Source organism: Ursus americanus, chromosome 20 (genome assembly GCF_024610735.1).
Source record: "Ursus americanus isolate L20-20 chromosome 20, mUrsAme1.1.p, whole genome shotgun sequence".
Taxonomy (NCBI): domain Eukaryota; kingdom Metazoa; phylum Chordata; class Mammalia; order Carnivora; family Ursidae; genus Ursus; species Ursus americanus.
The window spans coordinates 11,855,581-11,878,152 of NC_142146.1; the positions used below are offsets into that span (position 1 = coordinate 11,855,581).

Consider the following 22,572-nt stretch of genomic DNA (forward strand, 5'->3'; position numbering starts at 1 on the left):
TCAGCTCTCGGCAGGAGCGCACGCGGGCTAACACGGCAGTGAGCAGGGGTTCCTGGGGCACGTGGGCACAGGCAGGCCAGAGGGGAGCCCTGTCAGGAGGAGGCCAGCCTGTGCTGCAGGGTAGGGCAGCGATGGCACATTCTTCATTCCAATACAATTTTGTGTTTGTAAAACAAAACGAGAAAAATAGGCTGTATTGTCATTTTAAGAACCCTGTCATTTCCATGATACAAATCTTGGCTGAAGGGCATCGTTGGCAGGGGAGGGGGTCTGAATGCTTTGGGCTTATCTTAAGGGGCTGAGGTTTCCGAGGGCAACACTGGTTTTCTGGGAGGTTGTGGTGCAGGCAGGACAAGGAAGGCTCTGCAGAGTCGGATGGGGTCGCTGGAACAAGGCTGAGGAGTTAGAGCCTGGCCGTACTTTGTAGCTTCTTTCCCATCATCCTGTTCTTTTAACTGCGAATTTTAGCTGTGAGGACTTTCACTTGACCTTCTTCTTCTCCTGGTCTCCCTTATTTTCTATCAGAAACCTTCTCAGCGGGAAAGGAGGCCCTGACTCATGTCTCTTAGATGTATTCAGACCTTTTCCTCGTTGAAGCTGTTCCCAGCTATTGTTGCTTGGGTTTAGTAACAGTAATATTGATGAAACAGGGTTGCTAATATCTAAGAAAAGTTTTCATCCTGGGCGGCTTCCTTTGAAAGATGATATGGTAGAATATGGTCTTGTTTTGGAGAAGTCAAGTCGCCCCCTGCTTTCCTGGCACCCAGCATCATGACCTGACCTCCCCTTCTCTCAGGCATTAGAGCAGGCAAGGTCAGCCTGGCCTCTGAGCAGAGGACCATGCCGCCTGGGGAACCAGTAAATGGTCACCCACTGTCCTTTGGGTGCTGTTCCTCCACATGTCTGCCCTGGCCTGGGCTTCCCTCACCTCACACAAACAGCACCCACCTCTTTGGAAGTGGAAATGCCTCTTTTTCCTTGGAAAAGCTTTGAATGGGGAAGCTGTAACATGTTCCCCTTTGGCACGTCATTACATTGTCAGTCTAGATGTTGAAACTAAAGCTATTGTGTGCATAGAATTTGCTTCTCCATGGAAGACGTAAATACCCACATAGAATTTGCTTCTCCATGGAAGACGTAAATACCCACTGTGTTGTGTAGGAAATAACCGTAGCCCCAAATCAAATTAGAAACAAGAAAGAATGGGGGCGCCTGGGTGGCACAGCAGTTAAGCGTCTGCCTTCGGCTCAGGGCGTGATCCCGGCGTTATGGGATCAAGCCCCACATCAGGCTCCTCCGCTGGGAGCCTGCTTCTTCCTCTCCCACTCCCCCTGCTTGTGTTCCCTCTCTCGCTGGCTGTCTCTATCTCTGTCGAATAAATAAATAAAATCTTTAAAAAAAAAAAAAAGAAACAAGAAAGAATGAAAACTAGATTGTAATTCTCGTTTACCGCACTGGATCCCTGTTCATCAGTAGTAAGCAGTGAAAGGGAAGTGAAAAATTTTATGGCACAGGTTTGTTTGCTTAAGATGTTAAGTATAAATCAGGAGACTTGCAAAAACTGTCCTAGTAATCTGTATGGCCACTTCCTGATGGCTGCCTCCTTTCTCTCCTATCTTGTGGTCAAGATAGCACAGAGCAAGGTCTGGCCAGGCTTGGCCGCGAGCCCTGTGAGGGTGTAGCAGTCACAGGGTGGGGTGTGAGTGTGCCAAGTGTGACAGCAAGGGTGGACAAGCTGCTTGTCGCTGCCCACCCAGAGCTGGCATCGCCAGGAGCCCGGTGGAGGGTGGCATTTGGTTTCAGCAGAAGTGAATGGCCTCTCCTTTCATTTGGTAACAGGACCTTTTTCTCTGGCCATTTGCCCAGCTGGTCATCTGGCTACTTGCAAAGCCCATATGCTGTCTTGCCCCCCACCCAACATCATTCTAGAGCCTTCTAGTCTCCTCTCACCTCCTCTCTGAACCAAAGTAAAAACTATAAATCTAGGCAGAGGGTTTTCTGTCCAAACACAGTTGACTGTATTTTTCTTCAGTGGGATCAAATGTAACCTCTTTTTCTTGAAAAGCACAAAACCAATGACATGCCTTCACTTTGGGTGAGGAGTTAAACGCGCGTTGTCCCCCAGCATCAGGTGTTTGAACATGGAGGGGGCATTGTCCGCGCTCGGGGCTGAACGCCGGGCCCCCGGCCGTGTCTATGCAGGTGTCTCAGCTCCGGCATGAGCTGTCCATGAAGGATGAGCTGCTTCAGTTCTACACCAGCGCAGCCGAGGAGAGCGAGCCCGAGTCCGTGTGCTCCACCCCGTAAGTCACCGAGGGCCGTGTCTCTGGGGCTGGCCTTCATCCGTGTCCTTGGAGTTGTCTTGGCAGGGTTGCTTCCCCAGCAGCTCAGGTCCACTGCTCCCAGCCTTCCCCAGACCAGGAGTCTCCATGTGCCTCCAGCAAATTGATTGCAGTATTTTAGCAGGGCGTGGAAGGACAGGATTCTTCCCCTCAACTTAGATTGACCGGGCCTGGTCACGGGTAACAGGGTGGGCCCCACGGTTAGAGGATAGTACCAGGTTCTGGAGCCAGAGGTGCCATGGTGGGCCCCTGGGACAGAAGGTGTGGGGACTTCTCGGAGAGTCAGCAGAACCTCACATTAGGGGCATGAACTCTAGAGCCCAGGGGACTGAGTTCAGACCTTGGCTCTGTGGTTTCCTAGCTATGTGCTCTTGGCCAAGTTACTTAACCACTCTGTGCCTGTTTCCTCCTTCGTAAAATGTGAATACTGATAGTGCTTCATTCAGAGGGTTATGAGCATGACTTGACTTCATACCTGTAGAGTACTTCAAACTAGAACGTGTCCTAGGCACGTAGAATTGCAGTGTGAATATGAAATAGACTTCGAGGCATCTGGAAATGTGCACTGGCGTTGAGTAGTTGATTCTACGGAGTTGTGAGGCCGTGTGGCAACTGCACACGGTGGCCAGAGGGTTGGGATGGGGCTCCTGAGTGCTGGCGAGCCTGTGTGCTGGCAGGTGCTGTTTCCCTGGGGGGCCGCCGTCCCCCCTGCGTGGTTCGTAGTCCCCCTCCCCCCCGTGGAAACGGTGGTTTGCCAGGTGCAGGGAGCCAGTGTCTCTCCCTGGAGCGAGATTGCACTTTCTCCCCCAGGTTGAAGAGGAATGAGTCATCCTCCTCCGTCCAGAATTACTTCCATCTGGATTCTCTTCAGAAGAAGCTGAAGGACCTTGAGGAGGAGAACGTCGTACTTCGATCGGAGGTGAAGTGCACTCCCTGCCCTTGTCCCTCTGGAGGGTGGTGGCCCCCTTTGCCTTATCTGGCAGAAGGAGCCGTGCTTACGGTGCTGTTCTAAAGGGTGACCGTCTGTGGGGAGCCACCTGAGCTCCGCTCACCCCGGCCCCCAGAGCCCAGCAGGCGTGCCTCATCCGTGTGCAGGGCATTGGCTTCTGGGGGACTGAGGATTCGGGGGTTGTCAGTGTGGATGGGCAAGCATGGCGAGCCCCTCCTCCTTCAGTTAGGGCGGGGCTCCGTTGGTGCCGCCTGGCTATGGCATCCTCCAGCTCTGCCATGGAAGTGACAGGGACGCATGTTGCCGCAGGTCACATAGGCTCTGAGGGAACGTGGTACGTGAGAATGTGGAGACAGGTTTCTTAGACGATTAACTTAAAAAGGTAGAGCTAGGACCACATGGGGACTCCTGCTTTTGAGTGTTTCTGACTAGCTAGTTGCTGTGCCAGGCACTTTGCCTGTGTTGTGTTCTTGTTTTTCGGATTTTTTTCAAATTTCACAGCAAGGCTGGAAGCGGGTTACTTTGCTTCTCGTTTACAGTGAGAAAGCTGGGACCCAGGCTCCTAGGTGTGTGATTTGCCAACCGGCGCAAGTGAGGGAATGACAAAGGCAGGATCTGCAAGGCTCTGTGACTCTGAACCCATTACTTCCCTTCACCCACGGCCCCTACCTGGAAACACTGATGCATGCAAGTTTAGTACTTTTTGTCTTAATTATCAGTGAGTTTATGCTCTCCAGCCAGAGGTATGCTTTGTCAAGTTTGGGCTGCATGCCCACCTGAGCTGGCCCAGGGCTCCCTGCAACCCCTGCAATAGGGCAGACCACCTTGAACCTGCCCACACGTTGGAAGGAGCCTCATGTCTAGGCTTACGCCAGGGCTATGCACGAGGAAAGGATCATGTTCCCTTAGACCTTTCATCTTCTAGTCCTCATTGACTAATGGGAAACACAAACCCAGAGCCACCCAGAGGGTTGTGCAAGCTTTCTCTGCCAGCCAGTGGCCAAGCCAAGACTACTGCCCAGAGCTTTCCCTCCCAGTGCCTGCCCCAGGTAAATCCTCCAGTCCTGGGTGCGCAGTAATCCATGCCTCTGTCAGAGTCCACCTAAAGCAGGTGGAGGGAATCTGACCCCATCTACCAGTTCTACCTCAGCTTTCGGGAGCGTAGTGTCTCCTTGGGACCAGGGCCTGAGGGCTCAGAGATACTCCTCTCCACCTGGGATATTTTCTTCAGACCTTTGGATCTCTATTTTCTCACCTTGTCAGCTGGGAGCAGGCTATCCAGAGTCCTGGGATAGCTCTTGGGTCTCTGAATTCTAATGCTTTTGTACCGTCCCTTGTTTTTACTAAGCTGAACACAGAGGATCTAACTCCAGCTCAGACCTCAAGCACAGTGCCTTGCAGAAAGCAGGTTACGTGACACGTGTTAGCCATTCTTGTGGTCATCCTTAGACGGTAGGCGGAGCTGAGTCCTAGACACTGTTGGGGTCACAAAAGGGAGCCGGGACAGATTCAAATGAGTAGACACCAGGGTGGCGCTTTGCAGAGTGCATATCGCTTTGTGTGGCGCCCTCTGGTGGTACACCTTTTTCAGCTCTTCAGCTTTGAGGATCCGAGATTCCTTAACTTAGCAGGGCATTCTTTTTTTTTTTTTTTTTTAGCAGGGCATTCTGATGGACTTTCTGTATTTGAGGGTGTCAGGGATGGCAGGTGGGGAGAGGGTGAAGGGCAGCTTCCCAGACCCAGGTTAATCTTTGCTCCGTGACCCAGCCTTGCCCACCCCACCAGTCCAGGTGTGAATGTGGAGCCTCTGACCTGAGCCTTGTCCACAGGCCTGCCAGCTGAAGACGGAGACCATCACTTATGAAGAGAAGGAACAGCAGCTGGTCAACGACTGTGTGAAGGAGCTGAGTATGGCCTGGTCCTCTTGCTCCATCCCCGTCCCCTCTTTTAACTTTCCGCAGCTGCCATCATTGTGATGAGACCCTACCCCCCGCAGTCTTACGTGGCACCCCTCACCCTGATTCATGAGAAACTGGGTGCTAGGTTGTCAGCCATACACTGTCCCCATTTCTCACTGAGACGGAGGTTTAATTTTGATTCCGGCTTTCTGCTGGAATACTGGAGTTACGTGATTTCTAAGTTAAGCCCAGTTACAGAGGTCCCCTGTCGATGTATAAACACTAATCAGTTATGGTTTCTCATAACTGATGTGTGAAAGGTGAGGCCAGAGTTCTCCCGCTTTGCAAACAAGTACTTCCCCTGCCCTCTCTATCGTAGTTTACAAGTTAAGACAAAAGGGCAAACAGTATTTTGAATTTCAGCAAAACAATAAAAGAAACACACCCTGTGTTCCAATCTAGTAAAATGAATTATGACTCTGAGTATGGGTTGAAAACACCCAAGGGAATTATATGGTATGGGCACAGTTTCTTCTAGAACAGGGTGCAGCAGGGCTTCCTGTTGATGATGTGGGTCCGTTCACACATGAACATGGGGATTCAGCCCGATGCAGTTTTGTGGGGGGTGGCATCTCCCAGCTGACTCCCAAAGCCTGTCTGACTCCCTCTAGTCAACGGGCTTGGGTCCCCACACCAGGCCCCACACCTCCTTCTCATGACAGACAGAGCCCGTATGGGAAAATGGGCACCGTTCCTTCTTCAGCGCCCTCTCCTCCCCTTGTCTGGTAACAAAGATGCTTTTTCTTGTGCAAACCACAGAGAAGGCATTCTCTCTAGGTCTGACTTTCTCTTGTTGTCATTTCTTGGTTGAAGGGGATGCCAATGTGCAGATCGCCAGTATCTCAGAGGAGCTGGCTAAGAAGACCGAAGACGCTGCCCGCCAGCAAGAGGAAATCACGCACCTGCTGTCGCAGATAGTTGACTTGCAGAAGAAGGCGAAAGCTGTAAGGCTTCTGTTTCTCTCTGGCTGCTGCGGATGCATTTGTCTCCAAAGACCGTGCCCTTTGGTTTCGTAGTTTAGGAATCAGTGCTGCCCCTTTGGAGAAAGGGCTTATTAGCAAATTCAGTAGAATCAAGTTAGTCGCCCTGAACTGGGGAGGGCATCATAGACGCACTTATCTCCTAAAAATAATCCGCACATGAATAGAATTCGTTAAGAAAGGTGCCGGGGATACGGAGTTCTGAAATTTAACTTGTGAGTTTTCTAGCCTAGGATTTGTTGTTACACAGTGCACCTGGTGTTCCCGCAGCAGAATAATATCCCCTTTAGATTTAAGACGGAGCAGCAGCAAGACAACAACAACAAAACAAACACAGTTTAGCTTCGCACATCAGGCCTTTGCTAGAAGCATGAGGTGAAGTGCGTCTGGGAAGGGGCTGTGCCTGCGGAGGCGGGCATAGGGCGGGCTGTACAGAGTGAACATGGACGGAGGAAAGGCTGCCTTCAAAATTACAGAAAAGACGAAATGTTACCTTAGAAATATGATAGGATCAGAACCGATCAGGTAATAAGAGGAAGACAGACGTTTCCAGGTATATTAAAGGAGAGGCTGACGGCCCTTGCCCCGTTGCAGTGCGCAGTGGAAAATGAAGAGCTGGTCCAGCACCTGGGGGCTGCGAAGGATGCCCAGCGGCAGCTGACGGCCGAGGTGAGCCCCCCCCCCCCAACCAGGCCCATCGCACTTAGGGTGATCAGCCTCCCTCTGATGGGCCGCTGATCGTGTCCACCTCACCTGCCGGTGTTATCCTGAATCGAAAGCCATTCTTACTGGTAATTCCCGCTGATGCTGTCACTGCTGGCGAGCACCTGCTAGGCCGGGCCCTGTCCAGCCCACTCCTACTGAGTGTCCCGTGAGGAAAATGGCACGATGCTCACCACGGAAAGGAGCCCGCTCAGAGACATAGCTAGAAATGAGGGTGTGACAATTCACTCTCCCATTCGTGGAAAGTTGGCTTAAAAAAAAAAAAAAAAAGATTTATCTTAATTTTTTATTTGCGTATCATTAGCACACAGTGTTCCATGAGTGTTAGGGGTACAACGTTGTGATCGGACATCTCTGTCCGTCCTGCCGTGCTCACCACACTGTCGCCCCATCTGTCACCACACAGCACTGTTACTGTACCATTGACTAGATTGCCTCTCGTCCCCGTGACTTACGCATCCGGCCACTGGAAGCCTGTGATCTCAGTTGCGTGTTAGACCTTGGGAGATTTCTGAGGCTAGAAGCATGCCCCATCTGGAAGGCGAGCTGAGCCTCGAGGGCCCTTTGGTGTGCACTTGGAGGCACAGGGCAGCCCTGACCGTGCGTGCCTTTCCGGTGTCGTGCAGCTGCGCGAGCTGGAGGACAAGTACGCGGAGTGCATGGAGATGCTTCACGAGGCGCAGGAGGAGCTCAAGAACCTTCGGAACAAGACCATGCCCAACACCACATCTCGGCGCTACCACTCGCTCGGCCTGTTCCCCATGGTGAGCGCCCGCCCGCTCCGTGTCGCCTGCTCCCCACCCGCCGGGGGGCCCCTGACAGGGAGGGGGGTCCGCGGGGACGCTTGGTGGGTGGGCTTCTCATTCCACAGCTTAGATCTAGATCTGCGCCAGGGGCTCACGTGCCCAGCTGCTGGCTCCTTGAGGACATGAGGCGGATTGATTCTTCCTTTGCTGTCCCTCTGACTCAGTCCTCTTTTAATGCTTGTGTCCTCAATTGCTACATTTCTTAGGAACCTCAGGTATTTGGAAGATGTTATGCATACACTGTTATTTTTCTAACCTTATTAGAGTCTGAGCTGTTTTGGCCTCACAGTGCATTCCAGAATTCTTTGTTGCCCATGCAGTTCTGGTTCTTTCCAGGCTTACTGATCATCCTTTTGGGAGCTCTCAGTGTCTGTGATCTGAAAAAATCTCTCTTTGCACCAGGAGCGGTGTTTCTATTTCTACAAATGATTTCCCTGCAGTCTTATTTTGTAGCTCTGGCCTGATCTGTTTCATGTTTGGGCTTTAGGGAGACATAGTTGAGAAGGGGATTTTCCAGGTTAGCCCCTCCCTGCAGGGATTCGGCAGCACCGGGCAGGCCTCCTCTGCTGGTCTTTTCGCCATGACATTTGATGGGCTTCCTCATTGTACCTTCTTCTGTCAGACTAAAGCCCCTCGCAGGCGGGGACAGTGTCTTGTTTGCTCCTTTCCTCCTTCCCTCTCTGTAATACTCTGCTATCTGCTCGGTGCTTGTTACGTTACAGAATTGTACATACTAATAGCTACTAGATTTGGAGTGGACAGACAGCCCGAAGAACAGATGACCAAGAACTTTTATATTCAGGCTCTGTTTCTGTGGTTTGATGAAATACCAAATTCTCTTGGAGGAGATAAGAACTTTTGAGAGAAACACTCCCAAATGAGATATAAGTGGATGGTGGCTTCAGTGACACTTGGTCCCTTTGGAATCTGGCCTTTCCTTGGGGCTCTTTCCCTTTACACCTCCCCACACCCTCACCCCCGTTGCTAACACTGCACCCCTGCCCCCGCCCCGACCCTTGTTGTCTGCCCCACTTTTTCTAGAAAATCACTGTCTCCTTTCCTTTTATATACCAAAATCAGGCTAGAACAATCTCTCTCTCTCTCTCTCTGTCTCAGCTTGATTGAAATCTCATGAAACCAAAATGAAAGATGCATAACTTAGCTTCCCAAGGGACATACTGGTGATCCAGTATGTCCAGGAATCCCAGTAAGGGCAGCAAAGAACATTCTGTGCCCCCGATGCCTCCATCTAGAGCCGATGACACTCAGCTCACAGACTGGCCTATGTAGCGATGTATGCTCCCTGCCTCAGTTTCCCTCCTTCCTGGCTTCCCACCTGGGCTCTGTGGCCTCCTGGGGGCATCTTATTTCCCGTGCACTTAGGAGGCACTCCACTGCATTCCCCACTCTCAGGGACAGAACTGTTTTCAAACGAAGCCATGACATAGAAAAGTCAAACTGAAAATCTGCATTTGGGTGTCTTCTGCTTTCATATTTGCTGAGATGGAGCTTTCGCTTGCCTTTTCCTGTAGTTGTTGGCACGGCTTGGTTTTTGAAGACGGCTATTTTTAAAGCGCACTGTGTATTAAAGGTATTTGAGGCACCGAGTGGTGTTTCTGGAGCAGAACGCCCAAATCTGCCGCTCTTGCTCCCAGCCTTTCTAATTGCTGAGTCAAACTGTGAGTAGCAGTTTCTGCCTGAGGAGTGGTTGCCAGCTCTCTTGCCTGTGGCAGGAGTTCCAAATCGGGGATCCCCAGTCAGGACTCAGGGGCCCGCGAACTTGAGGGAAGGTCACGTCTTTTATGTTAGTCCCTAATTGTGTACAGTGTTTCCTTCTCATTTGGAGGTGGGCAACAAACCATGGCGATATTAGCACCCCCGTGACTTTGTCACCACTTGAGATCACAGCTGCTTTCGGGTGTAAGATGCCTCCAAATCCCATTTGTGCTCAGCTCCACTTCAAGGGGGCGGTAATGACCAGGCCTGAAGCCAGATCCTGTGTGTTACTGTATCACAATTCTTGTTATTAATAGTCTAGTGACCAGTTCTATATATCTGTCTTCTTTTTGTCCTAATTATTTTATTCACTTAAAGATATTACTCTGAGAAGGGGTCCATGGCTTCCCCAGACTGCTAGGGGGCTCAGGGCCAAAAAAAAAGTCACAGAGCCGGCTTGCCACTTCCTCCCAGCGTGGCCTTGAAATTAGTAGTTTGGTATGTCATCTCTCCTAAGTAGTATGAAGGTCCTTCCTCGTGCAGAACTCTGAATGTAAACTGTATGGTGAATTACAGTATTAAGAAAAGGAAACTTTTTTAAACCCAGGTGGGATGCCTGGGTGGCTTAATCAGTTAAGCGTCTGCCTTCAGCTCAGGTCATGATCCCAGCATTCTGGGATCAAGTCCCACATTGGGCTCCTTGCTCAGCGGGGAGCCTGCTTCTCCCTCTGCTCCCTGCTTGTGCTCTCTCGCTATCTCAGTTTCTCTCTTTCTCTCAAATAAATAAATAAATAAAATATCTATTACAAAGAAAAGTAAACTGATTTTTAAAAAGCTTACCCAGGGAAGCCTTTTACAACCTGGGTTACATTGAATGGCGATCTGTATGTAATAATTACTAAATAAAATTGCATATTTATAAGTAGGAGTTGAAAACAAGCCCACTAACCCTTTATGGACCCAGCTTCTTCCTAGCTCCTGGCAAGTGTCTTCACGTGGTTCCAGCTTCTAGACTGGCACGTTGCTCCCTGACTGTGGGCTGTGGAGGCGGGCGCTTGGGAATTCCCATGCTCTGTCTGCTGGGAAGCCATTGGCCACCGGTGGCTATGTAAATTTAAATCCATCAAAGTTAGTACAGGAAATTCAGGTTCTCAGTCATACTGGCCATGTTTCAAGTGCCCAACAGCCACCTGCGGCCTGTGGCTCCCACAGTGGACAGTGCAGAAAGAACATTCCCGATCATCACAGGAAGTCTTCAGTTAGCACAGAGTTAGCCCTCCCGTCGAGCTGTCCTAGGTGGTGTCCTCCTCTGAGGCCCCAGCGGGTGCTTTTCTGCACTCGCCTGGTCCTCCTGTTGGCACCAACCTGGGCCAGTGGGTGGGATTGTTTGGCTCTACCTCAGATGGTGAGGAGTGGTGGGTCATTCAGGGAGGGGGGCACTCATTAGGGAGTCTGTATTGGTGACTCTCAGCTTGGGGCCTGGCCCGTCTAGGAATGGAGAATTCATCCGTGACCGGCCTTCCTGTGACCCACAGAATCCACCATAAGTGAACCAAGTGTTCAGGAAACTCGCGGGAACTTCGTATGTTCGGTGTCTTTCTTGGGGCAGGAATGAAGGATTAGTAGTGGAAACGAAGTATGAGCTGGTCATACTTAAGGTGAATGGGCTGGTCACACTTAAAGGTGGATGGGCAATGGGTCGTTGGTGGAGAGAGGAGCTTTCCTTGCAGGGGAAGTGGGGGGCACGAGAGCAGAGGCTCAGATGACAGTGCTCACGACTCAGGTCCCCTCCTCCACAAATTCCCCACCTCTCCTTGTGGGCAGAGTCACAGCTCCATGGTGTGGCCAAGGCAACATGGGGTTTGCTCTCAGACCCTTAGCTGCAGGGGGGTGAAGGGGTGTACACTCCGTGCCCACTGGGGACTGCTCCATTCAGAACCCGCCATGGGGATTGCCCGGCCAGGGGTTCCCACAGTGGTGAATGCTGGCAGTGGTGAATGCTCGGGCCATGGGTAATTGGCAGGCTTCCGAGACCTCAGTTGACTCTCCTTTGGCTAGCCAGCCACGAGCCTCATATTAGAGATTTGAGCTGCTCACTCAGTGTGTTTTCTGGCTTTTCTCAGGACTCCTTGGCAGCGGAGATTGAGGGAACGATGCGCAAGGAGCTGCAGCTGGAAGAACCCGAGTCTCCAGATATCGCGTACGGCCTGGTTCTAAGCTTCCCAGAGGCTGCTCGTGCCCCGTGCTCAACAGGCTAGTCGTGTTTGGGCTTCAGGCACCAACCGCGATCACTGTGGTCCTTCCACCGATTTGGTCCAGATTAAGGGAGATACGAGCACACAGTCAGTAATAGCCCTCCAGTTCCTCCTCCTGGGTTTTAAAGCTATGTTATTAACTTATAGAAAGTTGAGTAAGGAGGGATGCGTTTCCCATCTCTGTTAATACAGGCCCTGTCTTGATACCACCACTTGGTTTTATCTTTCCTTCCAGTGAAAAACAGTACTTAAAAAATGTTTAATGTCTGTTAGAAAAAGCAAAATAGGGTGCAGTAGGAGGTACAGAGGGCTCTTGAGGGGAAGCAGAAGCTTCCTTTCTGGGTATGTTTACAGACATTGGCCTCTGCCAACTCTCTTCCTAACATGAGACCTCGTGCTAGGCCCGCCCCGAGGTGTTTCTCAGGAACCTGTGGATCCGATTTCATTGTATATTTTCTGTACCCAAAGCCCCCAGCCAGAACCGAAATGGGATCTTGAGAGTGACCAGAGTCCCCAAGGCTCAGTGTGTGTGTGTGTGTGTGTGTGTGTGTGAAGCCCTGTGCATCCCAGAAAGAAGTGGCCTTTGTCTCCTGAAAAAGGAACAAATGAGGGGGCGCCTGGGTGGCTTAGTTAAGCATCTGACTCTTGATTTCAGCTCAGGTCATGATCTCAGGGTCGTGAGATTGAGCCCTGCATCGGGCTCTGCACTGGGCACGGAGCCTGCTTGGGATTCTCCTTCTGCCCTTCCCCCAGCTCACATGACCATCATGAAAGAGAAAAAGTAGCCAGGAGACAGAAGCCCTACTTAAGTATTTGTATTTGTGCGTCAAGCCTAAGGGAGAGAAACGCAGTATCACCTTGCTAGCATCACCTTTAGGACACAACCACCAATTAGAGCCCTGAATTCAGTGGGCATTGAGGCTCTTGAGTTCCAGCCACTAGTCTTTAAGAAACAAGTAGAAGGCACATGATGGCAGGTTGCTTGGGGACTCACTGAGCCAGCTGCCTTTTGGCTCCATGGATGGTAATTTTTGGAGGGTTGAACTCCACTGTCATTCCTGCATCTGTTTGTTCATGGGTGTTATGCATTCCCTCCCCCTCTCCCACCCCCAGTCACCAGAAGCGAGTCTTTGAGACAGTGAGAAACATCAACCAGGTCGTCAAGCAGAGGTCACTGACCCCGTCCCCCATGAACATCCCCGGCTCTAACCAGTCCTCAGCCGTGAACTCCCTCCTATCCAGCTGCGTCAGCACCCCCCGGTCCAGTTTCTATGGCAGTGACGTTGGCAACGTCGTCCTGGACAACAAGACCAACAGCATCATCCTGGAAGCAGAGTCAACGGACCTGGGGTGAGGCAGACGATAGTTTGTAATTTTGTGTTTTGGAGACACGTCATGTGGATCGAGGATAGGTTCGGCCATCAGAAGAGGGAGGCTGATAAAGAATCGCCTGGAAAGTATAGATACTTCGTTCTGTAATCTTTTTGCCAGCCCTCTGAGTTTAGGCTCATTCTTGATTCTGGTATTTTCGCCAGTGTGAGGAGGTATGACAGAAGTCTGTTTTTCCATCAGGTGCTGAAGGGGAGGGTAAATGAGTATTTTTTCTGTTACTCATCATTGTTGGACTACAGAACAGACGTTAGTTTCAGGGACCCCTTTTTGCTTGGGTGTTTGAAAGGCTGAGGAGGACTCAGGCTCTGTCTTCTGACCAGAATCTAGTTTGCTGCAGAAGGTGGGGTGCAGGGCCCCCTGCAGGTGCAAATCACACCTCCTGTCCCTGGGGTGGGGCCTCCTCAGTGGTGGGCAGTCCCTCTTTGTCCTGAAGCCCTGCAGACCCGCCCCTACACACGCACACACGCATGCACATCAGCTGTGTTGTACGCCCTTTCTCTGTGACAGTGAAATTGGTGCTTCTCCCTGATTGGCTCAGAGAGGAAACTGCTTGATCAGAACAGCTCCTTTAATTCAAGAGGAAAGAGAAATGCCTCTTGAACCAGTGGCCCTTCTGATAACTAGCCTGAAGAAGTCATCTTCCTGAGGGCTCATGAGGGAGACGTTGATAGGGACGGAATGTTTTACATAGTATGTGCAAATTATCATTGCACCTTAGGGCTCTCCCCTACCTGGCAAAACACCCAGCAGAGGGAACAGGCATTTACCTCCCCATTTTTGCCTTAATTTCCACTGCTTGCCTTGTTGGCTTCCCTAGCAAAAATCCTGTGGCCACCAGGACATGTCCACCCCTGGCCATCTAGCAGTAGGGACTTCCCCACACCATGCACCTTGCACGGCGCCCGCTGCGGGTGCGCCACGCTCAGCCCCATCTCCCTCCTCGCAGGAACGACGAGCGGAGCAAGAAGCCCGGGACGCCGGGCACCCCGGGCTCCCACGACCTGGAGACGGCGCTGCGGCGGCTGTCCCTCCGCCGGGAGAACTACCTGTCAGAGCGGAGGTTCTTCGAGGAGGAGCAGGAGAGGAAGCTCAGGGAGCTGGCGGAGAAGGGCGAGCTGCCCAGCGGCTCCCTCACACCCACGGAGAGCATCATGTCCCTCGGCACCCACTCGCGCTTCTCCGAGTTCACCGGCTTCTCGGGCATGTCCTTCAGCAGCCGCTCCTACCTGCCCGAGAAACTCCAGATCGTGAAGCCGCTGGAAGGTGATCACCGGGGGCCTCGGCCCCTCTCCGCCCTCCTCGGCGACCGCCTGTGGTCCCTGATCCACCACCAGCAAGCGGGCAGCCTCTGTAATGCCTACTCCTTTTTCTTCAGAGACAGCCTCCCGCGCTGCTGGTTTGAGTTCCTCTGACGGCGGTGCCCAGCCTGGGCCTCCGTCACCCGGGGCAGGTGTGGGAATGTGCGCGCAGGCCGGCTCTAACTCGGCCAAAGGAAAGGAACGAACGCGCTCACGCGGGTTTCCTAGTTCTCTTTCTTTTGCATCTAGAACCTTAGAAGTGAGCATCTTTTTGAGAGGCAGAGGCACTGCTAACATACTAAAAAGTTAATTAGGTCGTGCCTGGGGTCTGAGAAGTGCAGGAACTATTGCTGTCACCTCTCAGAAACGTTGGTGTCAAGGAGGGGTGCAGAGCAAATGCTAGAAGTTGTTTTTTCAGGAACCACATGAAAGCGATCTGCAGTTTGTGGGCTCACATGTTTTGTTTCCATCTTCCAGTAGAGAGGGTGTGGCTTGCTTCCAGTGTAGTGGGTTCTGAGCAAGAGGCCTAGACCTCCACAGTCTGGGGGCCAGGAAGGGGGTGGTCCTGGAGGCAAGTGAATTCTGTACCTCCTTAAGCCTGCCTTTCCCAGGGACAATTTACTTTTTAGTACCAGGGACACCCCAGATGGTTAAACTCCTAGAAAAATTCACCTTTTTTCTTTTCTTTTTCTTCCAGGCATTATAAAATGTCTTCCCTTTACTTACCCACTTACCCTATCAAGAGCCACGGAGTGTTTGTATTTTTCATTTTTGACTCTTTTAGTTTGGAAACCCATGTGAGTTTGAGAAGGTATTTTAGAATTCTGTATTACGTTTCTGATGCAAAGCCAAATCAGAATTTCTGTAAGGCTGTATTTCCCATGTTAGACCTATATTCTTAAGGAGTCATTTTAGACATATATTCTTAGTTACTCGTTCTTGTAATTTAATACCACAAATATACTGTTGATGTGCTATATAGCTTTGCTCTCTGCCTAAAAAGAGTAGGATTCTTTTCACCTCATAAGAACCTGTTTTCGACCCCTTGGGCAGTATTATCCCCGTTGAGAATGTGCGGTGTAAAATGAGGGTGTGCTTGTTAAAGACCCAGGACATGCTGGGTCCCGTAGTCTCCAGAGGACGGAAGAGGGCGGGCTGAAGTTCTTTCTTCATGATTATTTTTTAATTGTATAATTTAGGCCCTTATTAGATTTCAGAAAAGGGATGACTCATTCTTTTTTTAATTGTTTATTCAGTTGTGAGCTTGGTGATTGTTTCCTGATCCATAATTATGTCTGTTTTTCTTTCAATAAAATCTTCCATTTCTGCAATTTTACTTTCTGCCTTTCTTTTCTTTTTTTCTCCTTTGTCTCTTAAAGCTCATTGGAATTTATCATCTCTATTTCGTCTGATTTCTGTATTTGACATTGTGTTTCATTAGATCATCTAAAAATATGTCTTTGGATTCATTTTCCAAGCATATTGCAGGAAGAGATTTTTAAAAATTTATTTCAACCAATTCATCTTTTTTTCTTTTAATATTGTGACTTAGCAGTATTTTTTGTGTTAATAGAGTAAGAGGAAATCCCATGAGATTTGCTAGATCAGTTTCGTCTAGTAGCCTGCTCACCAGGAAGCTAAATCACTACCATTAAGAAGTCATGTCATATCACTATGGACTGTAATGCATCCTCATGGTAGAGGTCCTTCTCCTCCATTTTGTAGTTCTCTGACTTCTCAGCTATTTAAAATACAACCAATATTTTCTTTCTTCCTTACCTCCACAATTTTTTTTTGTAGTACTTTGTTTAATTTGACAGGATGCAGTGCTGACACAGAAGTCTGAGACACTGGGTTCAATGCAGCTCGAACTGTGACAGTCGATAAGTTACCCTTTAAGCCCTGTTTCCCTTACTTGTGAAATAAGGCTTACATCTGTCACACAGAATTGTGAGGAATAAATGTGATTATGCCTGGCACCTAAATAGGTGCTAATTAAAACTTAGGTTCCCCACACTTACCCTGTTCCAGCAGCTCAGGTCTAAAGGGTGGCCTTACCAGTATTGAGAACCCAGACCAGAATTGTGCAGGGGCCATGTTCTCACATCATCCTTTTTCACTGGCCCACTCAGAAGCTGATAGGATTCCCTTGATCTTCAGTGGCTCAGGTAAATGTACCTGGCATGAGGTCCCTGGAGAGTGTTGGCTGGGATCATAGCAGGTAGCCAATCTGGGTCTTCCATCTGTGTCTCCCTTACCTATTTAATGCATCCTGGTATCTGCTTATTTGTGTCAGCCAAAATCGCTGGGCTAGGTGTTTACGGTTAGCACTCTTGTCTCTTCATCTTATCTTAGGAGTTTTAAGCAGGCGAAGAGCAAACAAAATTTTTCAGACTAGAAGAGAGAGAGCTCCATTAAAAAGATGAGCCCGGCAATATTCCCTCCCACCCCGTATTTTGCTCTTTCTTTGTGATTAATTAAAACCAAGATGGCATTTCCCAATAAATAAGTTCATATGTAATTAGGGGAAGCAGACACTTCTCAGCTAAGCTAGACATTGTCCAGCAGGTTAGCTCTAAACTTTTAAGTCCCAGGTACTCCTCTGACATAAATGGATTTGGTTGTCTTCTCCTTTGATGATATCACAACTTTTCATTAGAACAGTGAGATGTGGAAGGAAAGCAAACCGGGAAAGGCGTGGTGACCATAATTGTGTTCCCTGCTGTCCCCACCCTTGTTTCATAGAGCTTCATCTTGGTGCCAACTAGGAACGCGAAGCTTCCTCTTTTCCTGACCCCGGCCTCGTTCTCGCGTGGGTGGGAGGGAGGGGGTGGTAATGGGAGGGAGCTCATAGCGCAGTGATTCTCCTGCTTTATGTTTGACAAATAAAGGAAGCCAGGCCGGCGAGGGCTGGGGTGGGGGTGGGGGAGACAGGAAAGAGGCAGCCGAGGCCAAATAAGATACCGTTCGTATTTAATTTTTGATCTGTGCTCCATCTTGTATCAAAGGCAGAACCTCCGGCAGCCAGGAGATCAGTAGGATTCTTATGTGGCGGTCCAGGCAGTGGCAGGGGGAGGGAGTGAGGTGCGGCTGTTTTGGTCGGGTGCTGGACTTGGGAAACCCTCCTGGGGCCTTAGTACCAGTTGGGAATGAAAACGGTCACTTTTGCAGGATGGAGGACACCTGCATGAGGATTGAAAAAGCCATTCAGGTGTGTTGCTGCCCTGATTTCTGAGACACACACCCAGGGGGCCTCACTGCTGGCCCAGAGACGGTGTCTATGGTTAAGAGGGTGGACACTGGAGCCAGCATGGGTTTGAGTCCCGGATTAGCCCCTTGCCAGCTGTGCGGCCTCTGGCAAGTTACCTGACCTCCCTGTGATCAGTTTCCTCTTCTGTAAAATGAGGACAACAGGGTTATCATGATGACTGAGTTACTAGGTGCAGGCCTCTTAGAGGGGTGCCTGACACCTGGTCAATGCTCAGTCGAGGTTGGGGATGCCCAAGGTGGGAGGTAAAAATCCAACTACCATGCATCTTTCAGCATAATCTTTCCATTGTAATCTCACTAAGTTCTCTTGGCTCTGTGTGTTCAGGGAAGGCAGATAACCTCACGTACTTCTGCGGCATCTTGAACTCCAAACAGCAGACCCCCTGTAGCCTCGTTTCTCTCTTGAGCCCATGCCTGGGTGGGGAGGGATGAGGGCGGTCCGCTGAACAGAGGGAGGATGGAGGCCCACGGGACTGGTGTCCGGGCCCAGACCTCCTGCCTCCCTGACTTCTTTCCCAGGGCACTGTAAACACCTCAGCCCCCTTCAGAAGGGTGAGGACCTTCGGCACTTCCAGACACGGTTCTTCACTTCCCGGTGTCTGTCGACTTCCCCTTTCCACCCCTTCCAAGACTAGAGGTGACGTGGCCACGCCATACCTAGGGATTTGTCAGCATTCTCCTAAGACCAGCACGTGTGTCCCAATCTAGATGTCACGGTGCCTTGTTAAGACTTCACCCCAGTGCAGTGTTTTTGCCAGGAATGTGCCTGGGCACCCAGCGAACACATGAACGGGAGCTCATTATATAACATGAATGGGGGGCTCCAGGGATGGCTTGAGAAATCCCCTCAGCCCCAGTGTGTGTGCCTCCTGGCTGACCTTGAACGGCCACCTAGAACTTCTACTGCCCACCATTGATCCTTCTCACTTAGTGTGGGTTCCCGGCTTGGAGCACTGAGGTTCTTGCTTGTTTACAGGCCTGTGGACTTTGGGGGGTGGCAGGCGGAGTGAGCTTACTCAAGGAACCTGGCCTTCCGCTCCCCCACCACTCAGGGACTTGGGAAAATTCTCTAACTTCAGTGAACCTCAGTCCCCTCATCTGGTACCTCTGAGCCGGGGGTTGATGTAACACAAGCTGCTGTACGGACCCGCTCAATACAGGGCAGCTTTAAAAAAAAAAAAAAAGATGCTGTGGCACCTGGGCCCAGGATCCCATGAGCTGGTTTGAGCATGTCGGCCAAGCCCCGGCGGGTGGTGCGCACTGCCGCCTGCACGTGAGCTCCTCCAGCTTCTCCAGAGATCTGAGAGTAGAGGACCTCAGCTCTGGGGCAGGGTTTCTCAGCCTCGGCCCTGCTGACATCTGGGGCCAGATCCTTCTGTGGTGCGGGGGCTGCCCTGGGCATCGTGGGATGCGGCATCCCTGGCTCTACCCGTTCGATGCCGTTAGCCCTCCCTCTCTCCCCACAGTGGTGATGACCAAAAGTGTCTCCATTCGTTTCCCAGGCAAGATCATCCCCAGTTTAGAACCACGGGTCTAGAAGCATCTCAGCACCACATGAGAGAACAAACAGTATGTGACGTTGTTCCTTGTACGAACCTTGTTGCCGTGTTTCTCTCGCAGGTAGAACATTGCCGTTCGCATGCAGTGGGTTCAGGAGAAGTCGTCCTTGTGCACGCTTCAGACTGGGACAGGCCTCCGCGTGGCTGTCTGCGGACTTCCCTAAACACTTGCTGGCAGCGTGTACAGCGTTTCTCTTTGAAGGGGATGCGAAATCGCCCACTTACAAAATCCCTTCCAGACTCGTTGGCTGAGATTGCTTCCCGGGAAGGTCCTTCCCGGCGGGGTGTTGGGGGCCGCGCGCTCACTGGGCACACCCGAGGGTCGGGAGCTCCCGTGGAGGGGGTCCTCTGTATCTCGCTCACGTTCCTGGACCGGTCCCTGACCCCAACACCTGCCACCATTTCCTTCTCTCTTCTCTTGCCGGCTCCTGGCTCCCTCGGCTCCCCTTTGTCATGTGCCCTGGGGCGGCCTGAAGGAGGTTCTTCCCTTGGTAGACCAACCAGTGGTAACTGGGAGGCATTTGTGCGGGAAGGCTCCTGCTTTCCCACGTCTGAGAACCGCTCTCAGAGTCTCTCTCTTGAGTGTGGACTAGGCATTTGTGTGGCTAACTAATTCATCTGTAGAATGGGGACAGACACCTGGCCTCACAGGCCATCATCCCCGGGCCACGAGAGATGTAGGAAGTGTCCCAAGGGAAAAAAAGGGTGGCTCTGGCAAATGGGCTGGGCAGAATCCTAGGACACAGCAATGTACTGAAGGTTCTGAGATGTTCCGCAGTAAATCTGCTTCTCAAGCCGGGTTTGTGAAGCATACTTGTTCTTGGAGCGCTTCTCTGAGCCGCCGTGACGCCCTCGAGGTCCTCAGGGACACACTCCGGTGTTATTACAGACCTTGCACGATGTCACCTGAGTCCCAGGGTCTGGTGTCACTGAGGAGATCTGCTCCTCTGCTTCAGACCTCGGTGCGGACTTCTGTACTCGTCGATCACACCTGGCTAGCACCAGGCCCTCTCCCAAACCTGCAGCCTCTCGGGGTTGCCGCCAGGAGACGGAAACCCGAATAAGTAAAGGAGGCGACAGTCGTGCATGCGACTCTCAGTTCCTCTTGTCTCTTGTCGTGCGTCCCGGGCTCGGTTCGACATTGTCATATGCTGCCTCTGCTTGGGTCTTTCCCTGTCCCCAGCTGTGGGTACTTGGCACAGATTTGGTACCTGGACACCCGCTTTTGTACTTGTCTCGCTTATTTTTCCTCTGCTGTTCCTACGTCGATACAGTGTTGGATTTGGGGATCGACCTCGCTTGGCTAAAATAGTTTGCCACCAAACATCCTTGCCACACCGGACGGCATTAGTTTTGCTTTGTAAAAAGATTTGTTTGGGATTCCTTGAATGGGTGCCCCTCCCAGGCGTGGCGAGGTATCAGCCCCTGTGGTACAGTGGCCGGGGCCGCTCTGCCAGCGTCCCCACCAGACTCCACCTGCCAGGTTCAGATCCTGCCAGGGATCGGGTTCCACGCTCCGGGGGTGGTGACGGCCATCCTCTCAGACTTCCATTCTAACCCTCTCTTCTCCCTGTCCCCCCTCCCTCTCTGCCCTTTCTCCTGCAAGGCTCTGCCACCCTTCACCACTGGCAGCAGTTGGCCCAGCCCCACCTCGGGGGCATCCTGGATCCCCGGCCCGGTGTGGTCACCAAAGGCTTCCGGACACTGGACGTTGACCTGGACGAAGTGTACTGCCTTAACGACTTTGAGGAAGACGACACAGGTGACCACATTTCCCTCCCGGGCCTAGCTACCTCCACGCCAGTTCAGCACCCAGAGACCTCAGGTGAGGGGTCCCGAGCACGCGTGACTGTCTCGGGCAGCAGAAGTTACCCGCGCCGGCCTCAGGCGTTCGCAGAGGACATGCAGGAGCCGCCAGCGGCCGAGGAGAAGGAGGAGGAGGAGGAGGAGGGGTCTGGTGAGGGCACCTCGATAAGTCCTGTAAACCCGGCACCTTTACCGGAGGCCGAGTTCTGGGCCATTCTCACCTCTGTCCCGAGCACCATCCGTAGTGGCTCTGTCTGTAGCTTCCGCTCGTCTGTGTGGGTGATGATTAAAGCGTTCCCATCGTGCGGTTCTGTTCCTGAACGTGGAGTCCAATGCCCCAGTTGTGTCACAAATGGGTGTCACTCCCTGCCCATCTTGGAGGTGCATGGCCTGCTGGCAGGGCTCCTGACGGGAGAGCAGGAAAGGCTGCTAAAACGAAGTGGATTGTTGCCCCCCCTACCCTGCCCCGCACGTCAGCTCCCCTGTTCCTGCTGTGGCTCTCGCCCTGAGTCTGGAGGGCAGGTTCCCGAGCCCCGCAGTGATTTCTAAACCGAGCTGAGCAGAGTTGGGTGTTGTAAGGGGAAATGAGGAGCACTGGATTGCTCAGACGGTGAATGAGAGACTCTGTTACCTATGAGGAGGGTGGAGATAGGAGGAAGCCCAGAAAGTGTTCAGGATTTCAGACGACACTGGGGTAGATCAGCCTTTTCACATTTCTAACTTCAATGAAGGTATTTTCTTTCCAGCTTATGCATGTGTTCAAAGTGGAGTTTTCAAAAGTGTTTTAGCAATACTTCTTAACCCAGCAAATCTGAGGAGAGTGTCAGTAAGCTTTTCCAGAGAGAGGACTCCAGATGAATCTGGAGAAGAGCTTTAGCTGATCGCCCACCCCCTGCTGCCCCATTAAAGATGGGATCATGAGTTTGCAGAATCACACCCTAGGTGTCGTCACTGGGATGAAATGGTTTGGGCTCACGGGAACCACAGGGGTTACGTGGTTACCATTTGCTCCCGACTTCCTGGGTCCCCAGCTGCAGTGCTGAGAAGACAAGGAAGCTGTCTTGTGGGATCAGGGCAGAGACTCTGAAAAAGATGATTTCACCCAATGCTGTCATCCTGATGGCATCTCAGAGTCACTAGACTTGAGGAGAGAACATGCATCTTTGTGATTCCTAACTTTCATTCATGAAGGCCGCAACACTCCCGTGAAGGACAGAGCAGGAGCGAGCTGAGGGACATCATGGCGCCTCCCAGGCTAAGTTCGGGTGCCTGTGACAAGGGACGTTATTTGGGGCCAACTTTTCTTTTTTCTTTGACGTAAACTTTAGCGATATCACCAAGTAAAAAGGATTGGTTTAGCACATAAGCTTATGGTTTATTGATTTATTTTTTTAGCAATTAAGTTACCAGATTAAGCTTGCAAGGGAATGAAAATGCGTTTTATTTAATATCTCACACTTAAGAAAGGGAAACCAGCTGTGGTGTTGTTACTTCCCTTTGTTCTCAGCACCAATGTCC

At 51.4% G+C, this 22,572-nt stretch overlaps 1 protein-coding gene across 12 annotated transcripts in view; it reads left to right on the forward strand.

Annotated features, from left to right (window-relative positions):
- The window catches only part of TRAK1 (trafficking kinesin protein 1), a 116,153-nt gene that overhangs the window by 79,871 nt on the left and 13,710 nt on the right, over positions 1-22,572 (forward strand). For 5 of the 12 annotated variants that reach the window (XM_045798150.2, XM_045798155.2, XM_087870120.1 and 2 more), the window contains 10 exons: positions 2,203-2,303; positions 3,153-3,261; positions 5,121-5,199; positions 6,063-6,193; positions 6,824-6,898; positions 7,579-7,716; positions 11,598-11,674; positions 12,843-13,079; positions 14,068-14,384; positions 20,855-21,073. In XM_045798150.2, coding sequence (XP_045654106.1) covers positions 2,203-2,303; positions 3,153-3,261; positions 5,121-5,199; positions 6,063-6,193; positions 6,824-6,898; positions 7,579-7,716; positions 11,598-11,674; positions 12,843-13,079; positions 14,068-14,384; positions 20,855-21,073 — 1,483 coding nt within the window. Of the gene's footprint in view, positions 1-2,202; positions 2,304-3,152; positions 3,262-5,120; positions 5,200-6,062; positions 6,194-6,823; positions 6,899-7,578; positions 7,717-11,597; positions 11,675-12,842; positions 13,080-14,067; positions 14,385-20,854; positions 21,206-22,572 lie in introns of all 12 variants that reach the window. The other 7 variants (XM_045798153.2, XM_045798149.2, XM_087870119.1 and 4 more) reach the window with 2 other exon arrangements.